The 21,023-nt window shown below is 42.1% G+C and overlaps 1 protein-coding gene across 12 annotated transcripts in view; it reads left to right on the top strand.

Annotated features, from left to right (window-relative positions):
- The window catches only part of ZMYM1 (zinc finger MYM-type containing 1), a 37,714-nt gene that overhangs the window by 11,613 nt on the left and 5,078 nt on the right, over window positions 1-21,023 (top strand). For 7 of the 12 annotated variants that reach the window (XM_039474528.2, XM_074380490.1, XM_039474530.2 and 4 more), the window contains 5 exons: window positions 179-251; window positions 1,929-2,178; window positions 15,141-15,315; window positions 15,403-15,615; window positions 19,964-20,117. In XM_039474528.2, the coding sequence (XP_039330462.1) occupies window positions 179-251; window positions 1,929-2,178; window positions 15,141-15,315; window positions 15,403-15,615; window positions 19,964-20,117 (865 nt within the window). Of the gene's footprint in view, window positions 1-178; window positions 252-1,928; window positions 2,179-4,978; window positions 7,399-9,903; window positions 13,826-15,140; window positions 15,316-15,402; window positions 15,616-19,963; window positions 20,118-21,023 lie in introns of those variants that run through there. The other 5 variants (XM_074380492.1, XM_010348096.2, XM_074380493.1 and 2 more) reach the window with 3 other exon arrangements.

A 21,023-nucleotide genomic window follows, 5' to 3' on the forward strand; every position in this document is an offset into this window, starting at 1 on the left:
TTGTCAGCTAAAGAGCACCAAAATGGTAGTGCGTACCTCTATGTATTTTGGTTCAGTTCAGTTATACAATTCATTGACCAGACCTGACCATAATTTATCATTTTCTGTTGAATGACTGGTTGTCTTAAGTTAACTGTATTCATTATTTCTAATTCTTTTTTTTTTTTTTTCTTTTCAGGAGTTTTGTCACGCCCAACAGTCCAGAACTCAGGAGAATGAACTGAAAGTAAACACTGTGTTTTCAGAGAGTGGTAATAGAATTACTTAAGTTAATCATGTTTTTTCAGACCAGTATGATAGCTAATTTATTCTTTTTTTTTTTTTTGAGACGGAGTTTCGCTCTTGTTACCCAGGCTGGAGGGCAATGGCACGATCTCGGCTCACCGCAACCTCCACCTCCTGGGTTCAGGCAATTCTCCTGCCTCAGCCTCCTGAGTAGCTGGGATTACAGGCACACGCCACCACGCCCAGCTAATTTTTGTATTTTAGTAGAGACGGGGTTTCACCATGTTGACCAGGATGGTCTCGATCTCTTGACCTCATGATCCACCCACCTCGGCCTCCCAAAGTGCTGGGATTACAAGCGTGAGCCACCACGCCCGGCCAATTTATTCTTTTTTAATGACTTTGAATATTAACTCTGTGTTGGGTTTCAAGTCCAGGAGAAGTAACCTGTAAGAAAATGAAAGAAAGGCCGGGCATGGTGGCTCATGCCTATAATCCCAACACTTTGGGAGGCCAAGGCAAGTGGATCACGAGATCAGGAGTTTGAGACCAGCCTGGCCAACATAGTGAAACCCCATCTCTACTAAAAATACCAAAAAAATTAGCCGAGCATGGTGGCATGAGCCTATAGTCCAGCTACTTTGGGAGGCTAAGGCAGGAGAATCACTTGAACCCAGGACGCAGAGGTTGTGGTGAGCTGAGATTGCACCACTGCACTTTCAAAAAAGAAAGAAAGAAAATGAAAGTGGCTGGGCATGGTGGCTCACACCTGTAACATTTTCGGAGGCTAAGGTGGGAGGATTGCTTGAGGATAGACATTTGAGACCAGCCTGGGCAACATAGTGAGATCCTGTCTCTACAGAAAATTTAAAAATTAACCAGGTGTACTTTGGGAGGCTGAGGCAGGTGGATCACGAGGTCAAGAGATCGAGACCATCTTGGTCAGCAAGGTGAAACCCCGTCTCTATTAAAAATACAAAAGTTAGCCAGGCATGGTGGTGCACTCCTGTAGTCCCAGCTACTCGGGAGGCTGAGGCAGGAGAATTGCTTGAACCCAGGAGGCGGAGGTTGCGGTGAGCCAAGATTGTGCCATTGCACTCCAGCCTGGGTAACAAGAGCGAAACTCCGTCTCAAAAAAAAAAAAAAAAAAAAATTAACCAGGTGTGTGTGGTGATGCATGCCTATAGTCCTAGCTACTTGAGAGGCTGAGACAGGAGGATCTCTTTTTTTTTTTTTTTTTTTTAAGACAGTGTCTTGCCCAGTTGCCCAGGCTGGAGTGCAATGGCACAGTCTTGGCTCACTGTAACCTCCACCTCCCGGGTTCAAGTGATTTTCTTGCCTTGGCCTCCCAAGCAGCTGGGATCACAGGCACACGCTGCAACACCCAACTCATTTTGTATTTTTAATAGAGATGGAGTTTCACCATTTAGCCAGGCTGGTTTCGATCTCCTGGCCTCAGGTGATCCACTCGCCTCAGCCTCCCAAAGTGCTGGGATTACAGGCATGAACTACTGCACAGGGTGGCGGGAAGATCTCTTGAATACAGGGTGTCAGAGCTGCAGCGAGCCATGATCATAGCACTACACTCCTTAGAGTGCAATAGAGGGCAACAGAGTAAGACCCTGTCTCTAAAAAAAGAAAAGAATGCCTACTTAATTTTGTGTAAATACCAATATTTTTTTCTCCCTCTTCTGTTCTTATAGCTTCACAGTTGACTGCAGCCGTTCAGCTTTCCCCGGCATCATCCGGCATGAATAAAATGCTTCCTTCAGTTTCAACCACAGCTATTCAGGTTTCCTGTTCCGGTTGTAAAAAAAATCTCCAGAAGGGGGAAACTGCTTATCAGAGGAAAGGATCTACTCAACTTTTCTGCTCCATACCATGCATCACTGAATATATTTTATCTGCCAGTTCACCAGTTCCTTCTAAGAGAACTTGTTCAAACTGCTCAAAGTATATAATTCTAAATTATGCCCCCTTTTACTTCTCTACCTAGTTGTTGATCATAGTCTTAGTTGTAATTTTCTACATTTTCTTTTTTTCTTTCTTTGTTTTTTTTTCTGAAGCTCAGTTTCGCTCTTGTTGCCCAGGCTGGAGTGCGGTGGTGCCATCCCAGCTCACTGCAACCTCCACTTCCTGGGTTTAAGCAATTCTCTTGCCTCAGCCTCCTGAGTGGCTGGGATTACAGGCATGTCTCACCACACCCTGCTAATTTTGTGTATTTTTAGTAGAAACAGGGTTTCTCCATGTTGGCCAGGCTGGTCTTGAACTCCTAACCTCAGGTGATCCACTGTACCAGGCCATTTTCTTTCTTCTTAATAAATATGTCTATATATATATCTATATATATATATAGATATATATTTTACTTAGGTTCTGGGGTACATGTGCAAATCATGCAGGATTGTTGCATAGGTAGATACATAGCAATGTGGATTGCTGCCTCCATCCCCCCGTCACCTGTATCTGGCATTTCTCCCCATGTTATCCCTCCCCAGCCTCCCACCCTGCACTGTCCTTCCCCTAGCTGCCCTGCAACAGACCCCAGTGTGTGATGCTCCCCTCCCTGTAACCATGTGTTCTCATTGTTAAACATCCACCTATGAGTGAGACATGCGGTGTTTGATTTTCTGTTCTTCTGTCAGTTTGCTGAGAATGATGTTTTCCCAGGTTTATCCATGTCCCTACAAAGGACGCCAACTCATTTTTCATGGCTGCATAGTATTCCATGGTGTATGTGTGCCACATTTTCCTTGTACAGTCTATCATCAGTGGTCATTTGGGTTGGTTCCAGGTCTTTGCTATTGTAAACAGTGCCGCAGTGAACATACATGTGCATGTGTCTTTATAATAGAACAATTTATAATCCTTTGGATATGTACCCAGTAATGGGATTGCTGGGTCAAATAGAATTTCCGTTTCTAGGTCCTTGAGGAATTGCCACCCTGTTTTCCACAATGGTTGAACTAATTTGCACTCCCACCAACAGTGTAAAAGTGTTCCTATTTCTCCACATCCTCTCTAGCATCTGTTGTCTCCAGATTATTTAATGATTGCCATTCTAGCTGGCATGAGGTGATATCGCAGTGTGGTTTTGATTTGCATTTCCCTAATGACCAGTGATGATAGAGCATTTTTTCATGTATGTTGGCCTTGTATATATCTTCTTTTGAAAAGTGTCTGTTCATATCTTTTGCCCACTTTTGAATGGGTTTGTTTGATTTTTTTTTCTTGTAAACCTGTTGTAGTTCTTTGTAGATTCTGGATATTAGCCCTTTGTCAGTTGGGTAGATTGCAAAAATTTTTTCCCATTCTGTTGGTTGCTGGTTCACTCTAATGATTGTTTCTTTTGCTGTACAGAAGCTCTGGAGTTTAATTAGATCCCATTTGTCTATTTTGGCTTTTGTTGCTGATGCTTTTGGTGTTTTAGTCATGAAGTTCTTGCCTATACCTGTGTCCTGAATGGTTTTGCCTGGACATGTCATCTTATTTAGCGGAAAGAAGATTTTATTTATTTATTTTATTTATTTATTTTTTTTAAGACAGGGTTTCGCCGGGCGCGGTGGCTCAAGCCTGTAATCCCAGCACTTTGGGAGGCCGAGGCGGGTGGATCACGAGGTCAAGAGATTGAGACCATCCCAGTCAACATGGTGAAACCCCGTCTCTACTAAAAATACAAAAAATTAGCTGGGCATGGTGGTGGGTGCCTGTAATCCCAGCTACTCAGGAGGCTGAGGCAGGAGAATTGCCTGAACCCAGGAGGCGGAGGTTGCGGTGAGCCGAGATGGCGCCATTGCACTCCAGCCTGGGTAACAAGAGCGAAACTCTGTCTCAAAAAAAAAAAAAAAAGACAGGGTTTCACCATGTTGGTCAGGTTGGTCTTGAACTCCTGACCTCAGGTCATCCACCTGCCTTGGCCTCCAAAGTGCTTGGATTACAGGCGTGAGCCACCGCACCTGGCCTTTTTTGTTTTTGTTTTTGTTTTTGTTTTTTTTTTTTGAGACTAAGTTGCTCTCGATACCCAGGCTGGAGTTGCAATGGCATGATCTCTTCACTACAACCTCCGCTTCCTGGATTTAAGTGATTCTTCTGCCTTAACCTCCCGAGTAGCTGGGATTACAGGCGTGCACTACCACACCTGGCTAATTTGTATTTTTAGTAGAGACGGGGTTTCCCCATGTTGGTCAGGCTGGTCTTGAACTCCCAACCTCAGAAAGCAGCCTCCCAAAGTGCTGGGATTACAGACCTGAGCCATTGTACTGGCTGAAAATAAGCTTTTTCTACTTTTTTTAGTTCCTCTGATAGATTTTTTTTAAGGAAAAAAATATATAGATATATATATTTATATATACATAAATAAATACATATATGTTTATCTATAAAAATATATATAGGTGTGTGTGTGTGTATATATATATATATAAATTTTTTTTTTTTTTTTTTTTTTTTTTTTTTTTGAGGCAGAGTTTCGCTCTTGTTACCCAGGCTGGAGTGCAATGGCGCGATCTTGGCTCACTGCAACCTCCGCCTCCTGGGTTCAGGCAAGTCTCCTGCCTCAGCCTCCCGAGTAGCTGGGATTACAGGCATGCCCCACCATGCCCAACTAATTTTTTTGTATTTTTAATAGAGAAGGGGTTTCACCATGTTGACCAGGATGGTCTCCATCTCTTGACCTTGTGATCCGCCCCCCTCGGCCTCCCAAAGTGCTGGGATTACAGGCTTGAGCCACCACGCCCGGCCTATATAGGTATATATTTATATCTATCTCTATATATTTTTTTGTGGAAATTAACATGTGAAAAGTTCTGTTTCTCGTCAAGTTTTTTGTGTGTGTGTGTGTGTTTTTTTTTCTCCCAAGATGGAATCTGTCACCCAGGCCGAAATGCAGTGGCACGATCTCTGCTCACTTCAACCTCCATCTCCTGGGTTCAAGTGGTTCTCCTGCCTCAGCCTCCTGAGTAGCTGGGATTACAGGTGCCTGCCACCACACAAACTAATTTTTGTATTTTTTGTGGAGATGGGGTTTCACCATCTCGGCCAGGCTGGTCTTGAACTCCTGGCCTCGTGATCCACCTACCTTGGTCTCCCAAGGTGCTGGGATTACAGGCATGAGCCACCTCACCTGGCCTGTTTCTCTTCAACTTTAAGTAATGTGACTTCTAAAATTTATTTTCCTACTCTTTTCATTTGAAATTCTCTGTAAGTGGGATTATTGTACATCCATTCTGTTCTATTGTTTAACTGTATACGGAACAATCTACTAAAAAATTAAACCTGTTGACAGTTACTGTAGATTTTCCAAGATGTAGAATAATATATTTCTCTTATAAATGAAGTTATTTTTTTGAAAAATTCATGGCCATAGATAAACCTACATGTTTCCTTGTAATTTTTTTTTTTTTTTTTTTTTTTTTTTTGAGCCAGAGTCTGGTTCTGTCTTCCAGGCTGGAGTATAGTGGCACGATCTTGGCTCACTGCAACCTCCGCCTCCCAAGTTAAAGCAATTCTCCTGCCTCAGCCTCTCAAGTAGCTGGGATTACAGGCGCCCGCCATCACTCCCGGCTAATTTTTTGTATTTTTAGTAGAGACGGTTTCACCACGTTGGCCAGGCTGATCTTGAACTCCTGACCTCAGGTGATCTGCCTGCCTCAGCCTCCCAAAGTGCTGGGATTACAGGTATGAGCCACCTCGCCTGCCTTCTCTATGTAATCTTTTAAAAATTTTCGTGAGAATTTGTGAAAAATCAGTGTCCTTTTGGCCTTGAGAGTCCTAAGGCAGTATAATTATGGTCATTAGTACCTAGAATATGCTAACTTTTAAATGTTCAGAACAAGAAAATTCATAGGCAACGACAGTGCTTCTAAATATAACAAATTCCTTTCAAATAATACTTGTTTTGGCCGGGCGCAGTGGCTCAAGCCTGTAATCCCAGCACTTTGGGAGGCCGAGGTGGGTGGATCACGAGGTCAAGAGATCGAGACCATCCTGGTCAACATGATGAAACCCCGTCTCTACTAAAAATAAAAAAAATTAGCTGGGCATGGTGGCACGTGCCTGTAATCCCCGCTACTCAGGAGGCTGAGGCAGGAGAATTGCCTGAACCCAGGAGGCGGAGGTTGCACTGAGCCGAGATCGCGCCATTGCACTCCAACCTGGGTAACAAGAGTGAAACTCCGCCTCAAAAAAAAAAACTTGTTTTGGACTCAGGTTGCCGTAATTTGAGTTTTGGTTCTTGCATTTAGTTATATTTTACTACTCAAGAGTTTCATCCCTGAGTTGCTAGATGAGCATCACCTAAGAATTTGTTAGAAATGTACTTTCTCAGGCTGGGCACGGTGGCTCACGCTTGTAATCCCGTAATCCTAGCACTTCTGGAGGCCAAGGTGGGTGGATTGCCTTAGCTCAGGAGTTTGAGACCAGCCTGGGCAACATGGTGAAACCCCATCTCTACTAAAATACAAAAAATTAGCCAGACATGGTGGCATGTACCTGTAGTCCCAGCTACTCTGGAGGCTGAGGCAACGTAATTACTTGAACCTGAGAGGCGGAGGTTGCAGTAAGCTGAGATCATGCCACTGCACTCCAGCCCAGTCAACAGAGTGAGACTCTGTCTCAAAAAAGAAAAAAAGAAATGCACTTTCTCAGGTCTCATCCAGACCTACTGATTCAGAACTGCATTTATCCCTATGTGATTTCTGTACATGCCAAAGTTGGAGCAGTGTTGAGAAGTTCTTTGCTACTCAGTAGTCATATCTGTTTTTGATAAGTGTACAAAAGAATTATGAGCATTAAATAGTATATTTAAATGGTCAGAATAATACTAGCATGTAATATGAACTCAGTAAATGTTAGCTATTATTATTCTCTTAACAAACTCATAAACCCTTTTGATGGGTTGCTTCATGTCCTCTGGCTGCTGTTTCAGTTATCTTTTGCTTCAGGTGTTACTCCATGGAACGTTACTTACTATTATCTTTTGCTTTTCAACCCTTCAGTACTATACTAGTCTTTTGTCTTTTTACTTTCTTGCTATGGGTCATACAGTACTCTCTTCAGTCTGCTTTCTCTCCCTGCAGAATCATAAAATTGGAAGGGACCTTAGAGACTCACTACACATCTTCAGCAGATGTCCCAGACAGATTGAAAAAGGCTGAAGCAGGAAAGATTTAGTGTGTAAGTTCTCTTAGGCATGGAAATCCAATATGAGTAAAAATCTGAGATAAGTTTTACTTCCTCTAGAATAAAATTTTTTTAGAAAACATACTATTTTGTAGTTGGTAGAAAGATGGTAGTAAATTTTAGGCTGGGAAAGGCCATCCAGGATTCAGAGTAGTAGGTGCTTTTTTAAAAACTTAAAAATTCCACATTAATTACCCTTTTATATAAATTTTAGCTAATCTTCTGGGGTTTGTTTTCTTCTAGTGAAGCTATCTTTCAAAATAATTTTCAGTTACTTATTTGTTTTATTTATTTTTTTCAGAGACAGAGTCTCACTATGTTGCCCAGGCTGGTCTCAAACTCCTGAGCCCAAGTGATCTTCCTGCCTTGGTCTCCCAAACGGGATTACAGGTGTGGGCCACTATGCTGATTTTCAGAGGTTGTTTTGTTTTGTTTTGTTTTTTGGGTTTTTTTTTTTTTTTGAGGTGGTGTCTCACTTTGTCACCCAAGCTGGAATGCAGTGGTGCAATCTTGGCTCACTGTATCTTCCACCTCCTGGGTTCAAGCAGTTCTCCTGCCTCAGCCTCCCAAATAGCTGGGATTACAGCTGCATGCCAGTGTGCCCAGCTAATTTTTAAATTTTTAGTAGAGATGCAGTTTCACCTTTATGGCCAGCCTGGTCTCCAACTCCTGACCTCAGGTGATCTGCCTACCTTGTCTTCCCCAAGTGCTAGGATTACAGGGGTGAGCCACTGCACCCTGCCTGATTTTTAGTTATTTTTCAGTTTTCTTTTATAGGAATGATGTAATATCTGTTTTGAGTCAATGCAGTTTTAATTCTATTTCATGGACCAAATGGAAGATGACTTTGATGACATTTTAAATCTTATTAGAAAGATGCTTCTTGTGGGCCAATTGATTCACAGCTGTAATCTCAGCACTTTGGGTGGCCAAGGCAGGAGAATCACTTAGGTCAGGAGTTGGAGACCAGCCTAGCCAACATGGCGAATCCCTGCCTCTACTAAAAATAACAATTCACCGGGTGTGGTGCTATGTGCCTGTAATCCCAGCTACTCTGGTGGCTGAGGCAGGAGAATTGAACCTGGGAGGCACCGGTTGCAGTGAGCTGAGATTGTGTGAGTGCACTCCAGCCTGGGTAACAGATTGAGATGCTGTCTGAAAAAAAAAAAAAAGAAAAGAAAAATTCTTGGGTACTGTGTGTTTAAGAAGTGTCATTTCTTTAGTTTCTCAGTTGGAACCAACTAGAAATCCTGTATACAATTAATAAGGTCCAAAATAGGCCTCTGCACTAATGTTTGATTTATTTATAGGAAACTTGTTCCTAAGTTGTAGGCTTTTCTTTTTTTGAGACAAGGTCTCTGTCACCCAGGCTGGAGTGCAGTGGCACCATTTTGGCTTGCTGCAGCCATGACCACCTGGGTTTAAGCAGTCCTCCCACCTTTACCCTCCCAAGTATCTGGGACTACAGGCACATGCCACCCCACCTGGCCAGTTTTTATATTTTTTTGTAGAGATGGTTTCACCTTGTCCAGGCTGGTCTTGAACTCCTGGGCTCAAGTGATCTTCCTGCCTTCTCCTCCCACAGTGCTGGTTTTGAGTCACTGTACCCAGCAAACTTTTTTTTTTTTTAGGTAGTCTCACTCTGTCACCCAGACTGGAGTGCAGTGGCAGATCTCTGCTCACTGCAACCTCCACCTCCCAGGTTCAAGTTATTCTCCTGCCTCAGCCTCCCGAGTAGTTGGGATTACAGGCGCCCACCACCAGGCCCAGCTAATTTTTGTATTTTCAGTAGAGACAGGGTTTCACCATGTTGGCCAGGCTGGTCTTAAACTCCTGACCTCAGACGATCCATGTGCCTTGGCCTCCCAAATTGCTAGGATTATAGGTGTGAGCCACCGTACCCAGGCAACATTCATTTTTTAATTTTTCTTTGTTTTTGTTCTTTTATTTTTTTTTTTTTGAGACGGAGTTTCACTCTTGTTGCCCAGGCTGGAGTGCAATGGCGCGATCTCGGCTCACCGCAACCTCCACCTCCCGGGTTCAGGCAATTCTCCTGCCTCAGCCTCCTGAGTAGCTGGGATTACAGGCACATGCCACCATTCCCAGCTAATTTTTAGTATTTTTAGTAGAGACGGGGTTTCACCATGTTGACCGGGATGGTCTCGATCTCTTAACCTCGTGATCCACCCGCCTCGACCTTCCAAAGTGCTGGGATTACAGGCTTGAGCCACCGCGCCCGGCCTGTTTTTGTTCTTTTATTTCCAACTCCTGCAGATCATTTTTAAAATTTTTATAAAGCTTTAGTAGATTCTTTTTTTTTTTTTTTTTTTTTGAGACGGGGTTTCGCTATTTACCCAGGCTGGAGTGCAATGGCACGATCTTGGCTCACCGCAACCTCTGCCTTCTGGGTTCAAGCAATTCTCCTGCCTCAGCCTCCCTAGTAGCTGGGACTACAGGCACGCGCCACCATGCCCAGCTAATTTTTGTATTTTTTTTTTTTTTTTTTTTGAGACGGAGTTTCGCTCTTGTTACCCCAGGCTGGAGTGCAATGGCGCGATCTCGGCTCACCGCAACCTCTGCCTCCTGGGTTCAGGCAATTCTCCTGCCTCAGCCTCCTGAGTAGCTGGGATTACAGGCACACGCCACCATGCCCAGCTAATTTTTTTGTATTTTTAGTAGAGACGGGTTTTCACCATGTTGACCAGGATGGTCTCGATCTCTTGACCTCGTGATCCACCCGCCTCGGCCTCCCAAAGTGCTGGGATTACAGGCTTGAGCCACCGCGCCCGGCCTAGTAGATTCTTAAAAGCCAGCAATCTAGTATGCTGATAGCAATGAAAACTAGGAAGCATTTTCAGACTTCCATAAGTCTACTAATGTTTCTTCTGCCTCCCTTCCTACCTGGCTGATGTCTTATCACTCTGTCTGAAAGGTATACCGCAAATATTTTTACCTTTTGTCTATTCCCACACCATTCTTCACTCTCCTCTTAGAACTGTCCGCCCCCCAAATTAGTTCTGTGTTCTGTGTTTTTAGTGTTGTGTTCATAACTCCGAAAACATTGATCATAAAATATTAAAATCATTAGTAATTGATACTGTCCTGGTTCGATTGTGACTAGAGTCTTGACATTAAGTACCAGATTATCATCCCTTATATCTAACATTCCTTGGCACACAGTGAATTCTAGAAGAATTTTAATCAAATGAAGTTAAGGATAGCATTGTGGATGAGCTATATTTTAATCACTAAAATGATTAATGTAATAATGAAGTAAGCCTGTTATTTTTGGTACTGTCTATTTAAAATATGGAAAGTTTATAGTACATTAAATTTTGAATTTTGGTTTTTTTTTGAGACAAAGTGTCACTCTGTCATCCAGACTGCAGTGCAGTGGCACAATCTTGGCTCACTGCAATTTCCACCTCCTGGGTTCAAGCAATTCTCATGTCTTAGCCTTCAGAGTAGCTGGAATTACTACAAGCACGTGCCACCACACCCAGCTGATTTTTGTTTTTAGTAGAGACAGGGTTTCGCCATATTGGCCAGGCTGGTCTAGAACTTCTGACCACAAATGATCCTCCCACCTCAGCCTCCCAGGTGCTGGGATTACAGGTGTAAACCACTGTGCCCAGCTGAAAATATTAAAGCGTTAATGTTAATTTCAGGGTTAGTTCATCTTGAAAACTATCCTCAGATACAGATATACTGAGGATTCTAGGTAACCAGGTATAGTGATTATTATTATTATTTGAGATGGTGTCTTGCTCTGTCTCCTAGGCTAGAGTGCAGTGGCATGACCTCAGCTCACTACAACCTCTGCCTCCCAAGTTCAAGCAATTCTACTGCCTCAGCCTCCCGAGTAACTGGAATTACAGACATCCACTACCATGCTCGGCTAATTTTTGTATTTTTAGTAGAGACTGAGTTTCACCATGTTAGCCAGGCTGGTCTCAAAACTCCTGACAGGTGATCCGCCCACCTTGGCATCCCAAAGTTCTGGGATTAAAAACATGAGCCACCACACCCAGCTACTAGGTATATTGATATTTTCTACAGTGGCAGTTCTCAAACTTTCTGGTCTGAGGACTTCTTAAATACTTAAAAATTATTGAAGACCTGGCTGGGCGTGGTGGCTTATGCCTGTAATCCCAGCATGTTGGGAGGCCAAGGCAGGTGGATCACAAGTTCGAATCCATCCTGGCCAACACGGTGAAACGCTGTTTCTACTAAAAATACAAAATCAGCTGGGTGTGGTGGCATGTGCCTCTAATCCCAGCTACTCGGGAGGCTGAAGCATTAGAATTGCTTGAACCCAGGAGGTGGAGGTTGCAGTGAGCTGAGATCGTGCCGCTGTAGTCCAGCCTGGCGACAGAGCGAGACTCTTGTCTCAAAAAAAAAAATTTATTGAAGACCCGAAGCTTTGGTTATGTAATATGTATGAATATTAAACTATATCAAAAATTAAATGACTTTTTAAATGAAAAATAGTCATATTTTTAAAAATTGGTAAGAGTGTCATTGTTTTATCAGTTTTGCAAATCACCTAACATCTAGCTGGATTTTTATGTCTGCTTCTGCCTTAACTTTATTACAAAATGTATTGTTTGAAGTCTGAAGAAAATCTGGCCTCACAAATACATGATTGGAGAAGGGGAGAGTGTTTAGCCTTTCAGATAAGTGTGGATGTTCCTTGATATTACAACCAAAAATCAAGTGGTAGTTTCTTTTTTTTTTTTTTTTTTTTTTGAGGAGGAGTTTCGCTCTTGTTACCCAGGCTGGAGTGCAATGGCGCAATCTCGGCTCACCGCAACCTCCGCCTCCTGGGTTCAGGCAATTCTCCTGCCTCAGCCTCCTGAGTAGCTGGGATTACAGGCACGCGCCACCATGCCCAGCTAATTTTTTGTATTTTTAATAGAGACGGGGTTTCACCATGTGGACCACGATGGTCTCGATCTCTTGACCTCGTGATCCACCCGCCTCGGCCTCCCAAAGTGCTGGGATTACAGGCGTGAGCCACCGCGCCCGGCCAAGTGGTAGTTTCTTAAAGGCTAGTTGCAATGTGGAATCCAACATTTTGTGCAATGTGGCTCAGTTAACTTTTTGCACTCTTATGTTAAAATTCGTTAATCTGTCTTGTACTTTGAATGAATCTTTTACCCATGAATGATTTCTGTAATATGCTATTGTCATTTGGAAAATATTGGTTCATTGAGTACTGCAAATCTTTCAAATGTGGACATATTTTGTTATGCAGTATTTTTTAAATCACCACTAATCTCAGAAAAGTTTTTAAGTTTTGGGAATCAATCAAGTTGAAGTTGGAAGATACAAGTTTTCCAAAATTCTAATTATCACTTGAAAGCCAAAATTTTATCATTAGTGACAAATAACTGTCAGTCATTTTATTTGAAGTGACAGCCTCATTTTTTTCATTTTCAAGAAAATATCTGCAGATACCCACTTCTGGATAATAGTTTGTCTTTATTTGTTTTTGTTTTTTTGAGATGGAGTTTCGCTCTGGTTACCCAGGCTGGAGTGCAATGGCGCAACCTCGGCTCACCACAACCTCTGCCTGCTGGGTTCAGGCAATTCTCCTGCCTCAGCCTCCTGAGCAGCTGGGATTACAGGCACGCGCCACCATGCCCAGCTAATTTTTTGCATTTTTAGTAGAGACGGGGTTTCACCATGTTGACCAGGATGGTCTCGATCTCTTGACCTCGTGATCCACCTGCCTCGGCCTCCCAAAGTGCTGGGATTACAGGCTTGAGCCACCACACCCGGCCCTAATAGTTTGTCTTTAAACTATTTACGGTGGACTATTTACAGTACTTTGAAGTAAAAATGTTTTCCGTGAAACAAGTGGCTAATTTATTACAACTCAACATTTCCATATGAGCTTTTCCTTGAGACAACCATCATCCTTTGATGTCCAGAAGTATTTTATGCCTATGTCCCAGTTTGTCAAACAGAATTACTTTTTTCTGGCCCTACCACTTGGCCAAGACAGAATATTTTTAAATTGTACTTAAGGATGAAGTTAAAATAATTTAAAATATTTTGCTCTTTCATTGAGTACATCCTTAAATGAAACTGATACTTTTTTTATTTTTTATTTTTAGCAGTGAATGTGTAGCAGGGAATAACATGAATAATAGTACATTTGGGTGCTGCTGCCTTGATTTCTGCTAAGGCTCTGACAATTTTAGACACTATTGCCTTTTTTCTTTTCCAAATTCATTGAAGTGAAATTAGTATGTTTTTTAAAAACCCATTTCATTGGCATTTAGTATATTCATAATTTGTGTGACTATCACCTCTTTCTTGTTCCAGAGCATTTCCATCACTTGGAAGTAAAACACCTTATACATGAAGCAGTTTCTCCTGATTTCCCTCTCCCTGTAGTGCCTGTCAACCACCAGTATGCATTGTATCTGTAGATGTATCTATTCTGAATATCTCATATAAATGGAATCAAATGTGACTTTTCTGAGACTGGATATTATTACTGTGTTGCTCAGGCTATAGTGCAGTGACTTTTTATGTCTGGTTCTTTGCCTTAACATAGTATTTTCAAGGTCTGTCCATGTTGTACCATGTATCAGCAATTCTTTTTTTTTTTTTTTTTTTTTTTTTGAGACGGATTTCGCTCTTGTTATCCAGGCTGGAGTGCAATGGCGCGATCTCGGCTCACCGCAACCTCCGCCTCCTGGGTTCAGGCAATTCTCCTACCTCAGCCTCCCGAGTAGCTGGGATTACAGGCACACGCCACCATGCCCAGCTAAGTTTTTGTATTTTTAATAGAGACGGGGTTTCACCATGTTGACCAGGTTGGTCTCGATCTCTTGACCTCGTGATCCACCCGCCTCGGCCTCCCAAAGTGCTGAGATTACAGGCTTGAGCCACCGCACCCGGCCTAGCACTTAATTCTTTTTGTTAATAGGTGAATAACATTCCACTGTATGTATATAACACAATGTGCTTATACAGTCATTCACTTACTGATGAACATTTGGGCTGTTTTTATCTTTTGACTATTGTGAGTAGTGCTATTTTGAATATACAGGTACATGTGCTTGAGTACCTGTTTTCAGTTTTTTGGGTATATACCAAAGAGTGGGATTGCAGGGTCCTACCATTAGCTTTGCAACATCAGTTGCAAAGTGACGTTGCAAACATCAACACAGCGAAAAGGCAAATAACATTATGAAAATAGTTTTGATCTTGGGGACCTCCCTGGGATTTGAAGACCATACCTTGAGATTCTCTGTCCTGTAGATTCCGGAGTTGCTCATATGAATATGTGATCTCTCATCATCACTTGGTTTTCACTAGCACTACCTAATACAGGCTAGCTCGTCTTCAAAACTGCACTATCAAAGTCAGGCATGGTGGGATTATGTACCTGTAATCCTAGCTACTCAGGAGGCTGAGGCAGGAGAATCTCTTGAGCCCAAGAGTTCAAGGCCAACAACACAGCAGGACCCTGTCTCTTTAAAAAAAAAAAAAAAAAAAAACTGCACTATCAGATGTGCCTTATAATCTTTATAATCTATAAGGTATGGATGAGAAAATTAATATTTAGGGAGTATAAATGTGAGAAAACTGGATACCAATTCAGGTTTTCTCATTTCAAGGCTAATGTTCTTACTATATTTTGAGAGATCATTTCGTTTATAAAGATAAAGAAGTTATAATTTAAACTGCTTAATGGTGTCCTTGATATTTATTCTTAGAGACATTTTAAATCCAAAGGATGTGATCAGTGTCCAGCTGGAAGATGCTACCTCTTGCAAAACTTTTTGCAGCCTATCTTGTCTTTCATCATATGAAGAAAAAAGAAAACCATTTGTTACCATATGTACTAATAGCATTTTGACCAAGTGCAGCATGTGCCAGAAGACTGCTACTGTAAGTTGCAATTATAACCTTTGAAGGGGTTCTGATGATTCTGCTTAAATATCAGAGTTTTTACTGAATCTTTTTATTAAATCCTAGATTCAGTATGAAGTAAAATACCAGAATGTGAATCATAATCTTTGCAGTAATGCCTGCCTTTCAAAGTTTCACTCTGCTAACAACTTCATCATGAACTGCTGTGAGAACTGTGGTGCCTACTGTTACACCAGCTCTAGTCTGTCCCATGTACTTCAGGTGGAAGGACAGTCTCATTATTATAATAGTTCAAAGAGTATTACAGCATATAAGCAGGTATGAATTAAGACTTATTATTTCTTCTATTAACTGGCTTATGAATGGTTCCACTCTAGGAAAATGTGGGAAGTAGTTTTTGGTACCCTTTGAAATAATGTCAGTTGGTAAGTTGATGAAGATGAAATAGAAGACTTTTGACAGTTTCCTCTTGCATAAGAATTCATGATGGGGCAGGGTATGATTAAAAAAAAGAATTCATTATAAATGCTATATAGAGATCTTCCTAAATAATCTCAGATTGATTGTCTTATCTTAAGGAGAGGGCAAGCAGGTTGGAGCCAGTTTATAAACTACAAATAAGTATAGCAAAAACAACGATAGTCTACTGGTCAATAAAACCCAAACACAAAAGTATTTTTGTTTTGTTTTTAATTTATTTATTTTTTGAAACGCAGTCTCGCTCTCTTGCCCAAGCTGGAGTGCAGTGGCACAATCTTGGCTCCCTGCAACCTCTGCCTCCTGGGTTCAAGTGATTCTCCTGCCTCAGCCTCCCGAGGAACTGGGATTACAAGCATGAGCCACCATGCCCGGCTTGTTTTTTTGTTTTTTTTGTTTGTTTGTTTGTTTTTTTTGGTGTGTGTGTGACAAGGTCTTGCTCTTCAGGCAGCCTGGAGTGCAGTGGCAGTAGTCATGGCTCACCATAGCCTTGATCTCTTTAGCTCAAGTGATACTCCCACATCAGTGTCCCGAGTAGCTGGGACTACAGGCACATGCCACCACACCTGGCTAGTTTTTAAATTTTTTGTAGAAACAAGCTCTTACTATGTTGTTCAAGCTTGTCTTAAAACTCCCGAACTCAGCTGATTCTGTCTTAGTCTCCTAAGGTGCTGGGATTACAGGTGTGAGCCTAGCCATGTTTTTGTTTTCAATTCCATGTGTTTAACTCTTATACTAAACATTGCAAAAATAAATCAAGAATGTCACATGTGGCTTGGCATGGTGGCTTACACCTGATATCCTAGCACTTTGGGAGACCAAGGTGGGAGATTCAGTTGAGCCAGGAGTTTGGGACCAGCCTGGGCAACATAGCAAGAACCCATCTCTAAAAAGTAAAAAAGAGTATCACATGCTTTTTCTGAATCAGTCATAGGAGGAAATAATCCAGTGAGATTTGGATTATTTGTCCCAGCACTTCAGAAGGCCAAGGCAGGCAGATCACCTAAGGTCAGGAGTTGCAGACCAGCCTGGCCACCATGACAAAACCCTGTCTCTACTAAGAATACAAAATTAGCCAGGTGTGGTGGCGGGGGTCTATAATCCCATCTACTTGGGAGTCTGAGGCAGGAGAGTCACCTGAACCCAGGAGGCGGAGGCTGCAGTGAACCAAGATGGCACCATTGTACTCCACCCTGGGCGACAGAGTGAAACTCTGTCTCAAGAAAAAAAAAAGAAAAAGCAGTTGAAGATGGGAGTCAAAACAAGCCATAATTCAAATAGATCATTTGTGACCCACGTCTTTTCTATGGCAGAATGCCCCGTCTTGAGAATATCCTGCCTTAAGACCAGAAATGGGAAAATGGAAAGCACAGACTTCTCCCAAAGGCAGGAAATAATATTCCTTTTTAAAATTTATTTATTTGTGACACTCAATAAATAGCCCTTGTTCTGTTTTTAAGAGCTTGTATTGAGTACCCAGTTGTTCAGCTTATGTGAAGGGACAGGACTGATTTGGGTACATTGGATAGTTAACAAGTACAGCCTAATGCTTTGCCCTTACATTTGAATGTAAGACATCATGTGACAGTGATAACGGAGTAAATCTATAATGTTAGTGAACTATAGTCCAGAATTAGAAAAATGTCCAAATATGTGAATCTAAAAAAGGGGGTAGCTTTTAATTTTTAAAAAGTAGATATTTTGGCCACATGTTAATAGAGTGTATTGTTAGCCTTCCCTTATGAATAATAAACTAACTTAATTATAAATTACACGACCATTGGGCCGGGCCCGGTGGCCCACGCTTCTAATTCAAGCACTTTGGGAGGCCAAACAGGAGGATCACTTGAGATCAGGAGTTCAAGACCAACCTGGCCAACATGGTGAAATGCCATCTCTACTAAAAATACAAGAATTAGCCAGGCATGGTGGCATATTCCTGTAATCCCAGCTATTCAGGAGGCTGAGATAAGAGAATTGCTTGAACCCCGGAGGTAAAGGTTGCAATGAGCCAAGATCGCACCACTGCACTCCAGCCTAGACAACAAAGCAAGACTGTCTCAAAAATAGTTAAATAAATATTATGCTACTATTGTTGCTTAATGTTAAAGATTAGTGAATTTTTAAGATTTCTCAAAATATTAAAGTTTTTCATACTAATAAAGGATAAAAATAGAAATTTTGTTGTGCCTTTGCCAATATCCTGTTCTCTCACAGAAAAATAAAACATATGTATTTTTTTGTCTTTGGACTTTGTTGTTGTTATTGTTGTTGTTTTTGAGACAAAGTCTTGCTCTATTGCCCAGGCTGGAGTGCAATGGCATGATCTTGGCCCACTGCAACCCCCACCTCCCAGGTTCCAGCTATTCTTCTGCCTCAGCCTCCCGAGTACCTGGGATTACAGGCGCATGTCACCACGCCGGGCTAAGTTTTGTGTTTTTGTAGAAACGGGGTTTCACCATAATGGCCAGGCTGGTCTTGAACTCTAGACCTCAGGTAATCTGGCTGCCTTGGCCTCTTGAAGTGCTGGGATTACAGGCATGAGCCACCACGCCTGGTCTGTCTTTGTACTTTGTATCTCCAAAAGGAGTTTTATTCTACCATTACCATTGGTGATTAATTTTTTTAGACTGAGTCTAGATTGGAGGCTGAGTGCACAGCTCACCGGAGGCCCAACCTCAGGTGTTCAAGCAATCATTCTGCCTCAGCCTCCCATGTAGCTGGGACCACAGGCATGCACTACCACACCTGGTTTATGTTTGTGTTTTTTTTTATAGAGATCGTTCTCACTTTATTGCCCAGGGTGGTCTCGAACTCCTGAGCTCAAGTGATCTTCCTGCCTCAGCTTCTCAAAGTGCTGGGATTGTAGGCAAGAGCCACCACACCCAACCTGATGTATTTATTTTTATTTGTTTATTTTTAAGAGATGAGGTCTCACTATTTTGCCAGTCTGGTCTGAAACTCCTGGGTTCAAGTGATCCTCCTGCCTCAGCCTCTGAAAGTTGAGATTACAGCTGTGAGCCACTGTGCCTAGGCTCTGATATATTCTTAAATCCAAGAGTGTTGGGTCCTGTTTGACAAGAAAGAATAGATGATAAACATAATCTTTGCAGTAATGCCTGCCTTTCCCAAAGTTTATATCTTTTCTTTGACACAGTTACTACTTACTGAACTCAAAATAATTTTTACCATGAAGTTAGCCTAGAAAAACAGTGATTCCCATAGTAACTTGTAAGGTATGTTAAGCACTCCTTCCTGGCTACTCCTCAGCATAGGTAGGCATTTTCCAAAGTTAATTCCCAAGCTACCCTTGAGGACACACCTGTAATTAATAAGGCCTTTGTTTATCCAGTAGGCTTTGACTGCCTGATATGATGAACTTCTTTTGTGACTACTTTCTTTATTGCTTTATTTCATTTTATATTTTCTTCTTGAAATGGGGTTTCACTCTCACTCAGGCTGGAGTACAGTGGCGTGATCTTGGCTCACTGCAACCTCTGCTACCCAGGTTGAAGTGATTTTCCTGCCTCAGCCTCCAAGTAGCTGGGATTACAGGCACTCACCACCACCCCCAGCTAATTTTTTGTATTTTTAGTAGATGGGGTTTCACCATGTTGGCCAGGCTGGTCTCAAACTCCTAACCTCAGGTGATCTGCCCGCCTCAGCCTCCCAAAGTGCTAGATTGAGCCTGGCCCTATTGCTTTCATAGGTATTATTACTGTTAAATATAGCTAATAAAAATCATTTTCAAATTTGCCAATATTCTTTATTTTAATTATTGTAATCTGTAATGTCTTTTTTAAGACAAAGTATCACTCTGTCACCCAGGCTGGAGTGTGGTGTCACATTCTCGGCTCACTGCAACCACCACCTCCCGGGTTCAAGTGATCCTCATGCCTCAGCCTCCCAAGTAGCTGGGATTACAGGTGTCTGCCACCACCCCCAGCTAATTTTTGTATATTTAGTAGGTGGGGTTTCACCATATGGCCAGGCTGGTCTCGAACTCCTGACCCCAAATAATCTATCCACCTCAGACTCCCAAAGTTCTGGGATTACAGGCCTGAGCCACCCCACCTGGCCTGTTCTTTTTAATATTTCAACTAAAAGCAGTGGTAGTAGATACGTTCTTGTTTGTTAACAATATATGTCATATACCAGGAATATGAATATTCTTTTAATCTCTACACAGAAAGCTGCCAAACCACTTACATCTATTCCTTGCAAACCATTGAAGCCCTCAGATGAAATGATTGAGACTACCAGTGATTTGGGGAAGACAGAGCTTTTCTGCTCTATTAATTGTTTCTCTGCATACAGTAAAGCTAAGATGGAACCTTCTTCAGGTAATGTTTGTTTAGCAATTTCATGGGTTTAGTAATTATTAATAAATGATATTACTTTGCTTTAATTTATAACCTTGATTAATTTTCAACTTAAACTGACTTTTAAAAGTCAAAACAATCTAAACTTGTTGAAAAGAACTATTCTTCAGTATTTTTGTATAAAAGTAAGGCTACTTAACCACCCAAGGTTTAATACTATTTGTAGGCCTGGCACAGTGGCTCACACCTGTAATCCCAGCACTTTGGGAGGCAAAGGCGGAGGCGGGTGGATCACCTGAGGTCAGGAGTTCAAGACCAGCCTGGCCAACATGGCGAAACCCCATCCCTACTAAAAATACAAAATATTATCTGGATATGGTGGTGGGTGCCTGTAATCCCAGCTACTTAGGGGGCTGAGGCAGGAGAATCACTTGAACCTGGGTGGTGGAGGTTGCAGTGCGCCGAGATCACACCATTGGACTCCAGTTTGGGCAACAGAGGGAGACTCTGTCTCAAAAATAATAATAATAAAATAAAAATGTAAAGATACATGTCTTTAGATTATTTGGATTCTTTAGTAAATGAACATACATAAGTTTACATCAATATATATTGCGCATTGGCTGGGCATAGTGATTCACTCCTTTAATCCCAGCACTTTGGGAGGCCAAGGCAAGCGGGTCACAAGATCAGGAGTTCAAGACCAGCCTGGCCAATATGGTGAAACCCCGTCCCTACTAAAAATACAAATAGCAGCTGGGCGTGGTGGTACATTCCTGTAATCCCAGCTACTCAGGAGGCTGAGGCAGGAGAATCACTTGAAACTGGAAGGTGGAGGCTGCAGTGAGCCAAGATCGGGCCACTGCATTCCAGCCTGAGCTACAGAGTGAGACTCGTCTCAAAAAGAAAAAAAATACATACATATAT

Source organism: Saimiri boliviensis, chromosome 11 (genome assembly GCF_048565385.1).
Source record: "Saimiri boliviensis isolate mSaiBol1 chromosome 11, mSaiBol1.pri, whole genome shotgun sequence".
NCBI classification, from domain to species: domain Eukaryota; kingdom Metazoa; phylum Chordata; class Mammalia; order Primates; family Cebidae; genus Saimiri; species Saimiri boliviensis.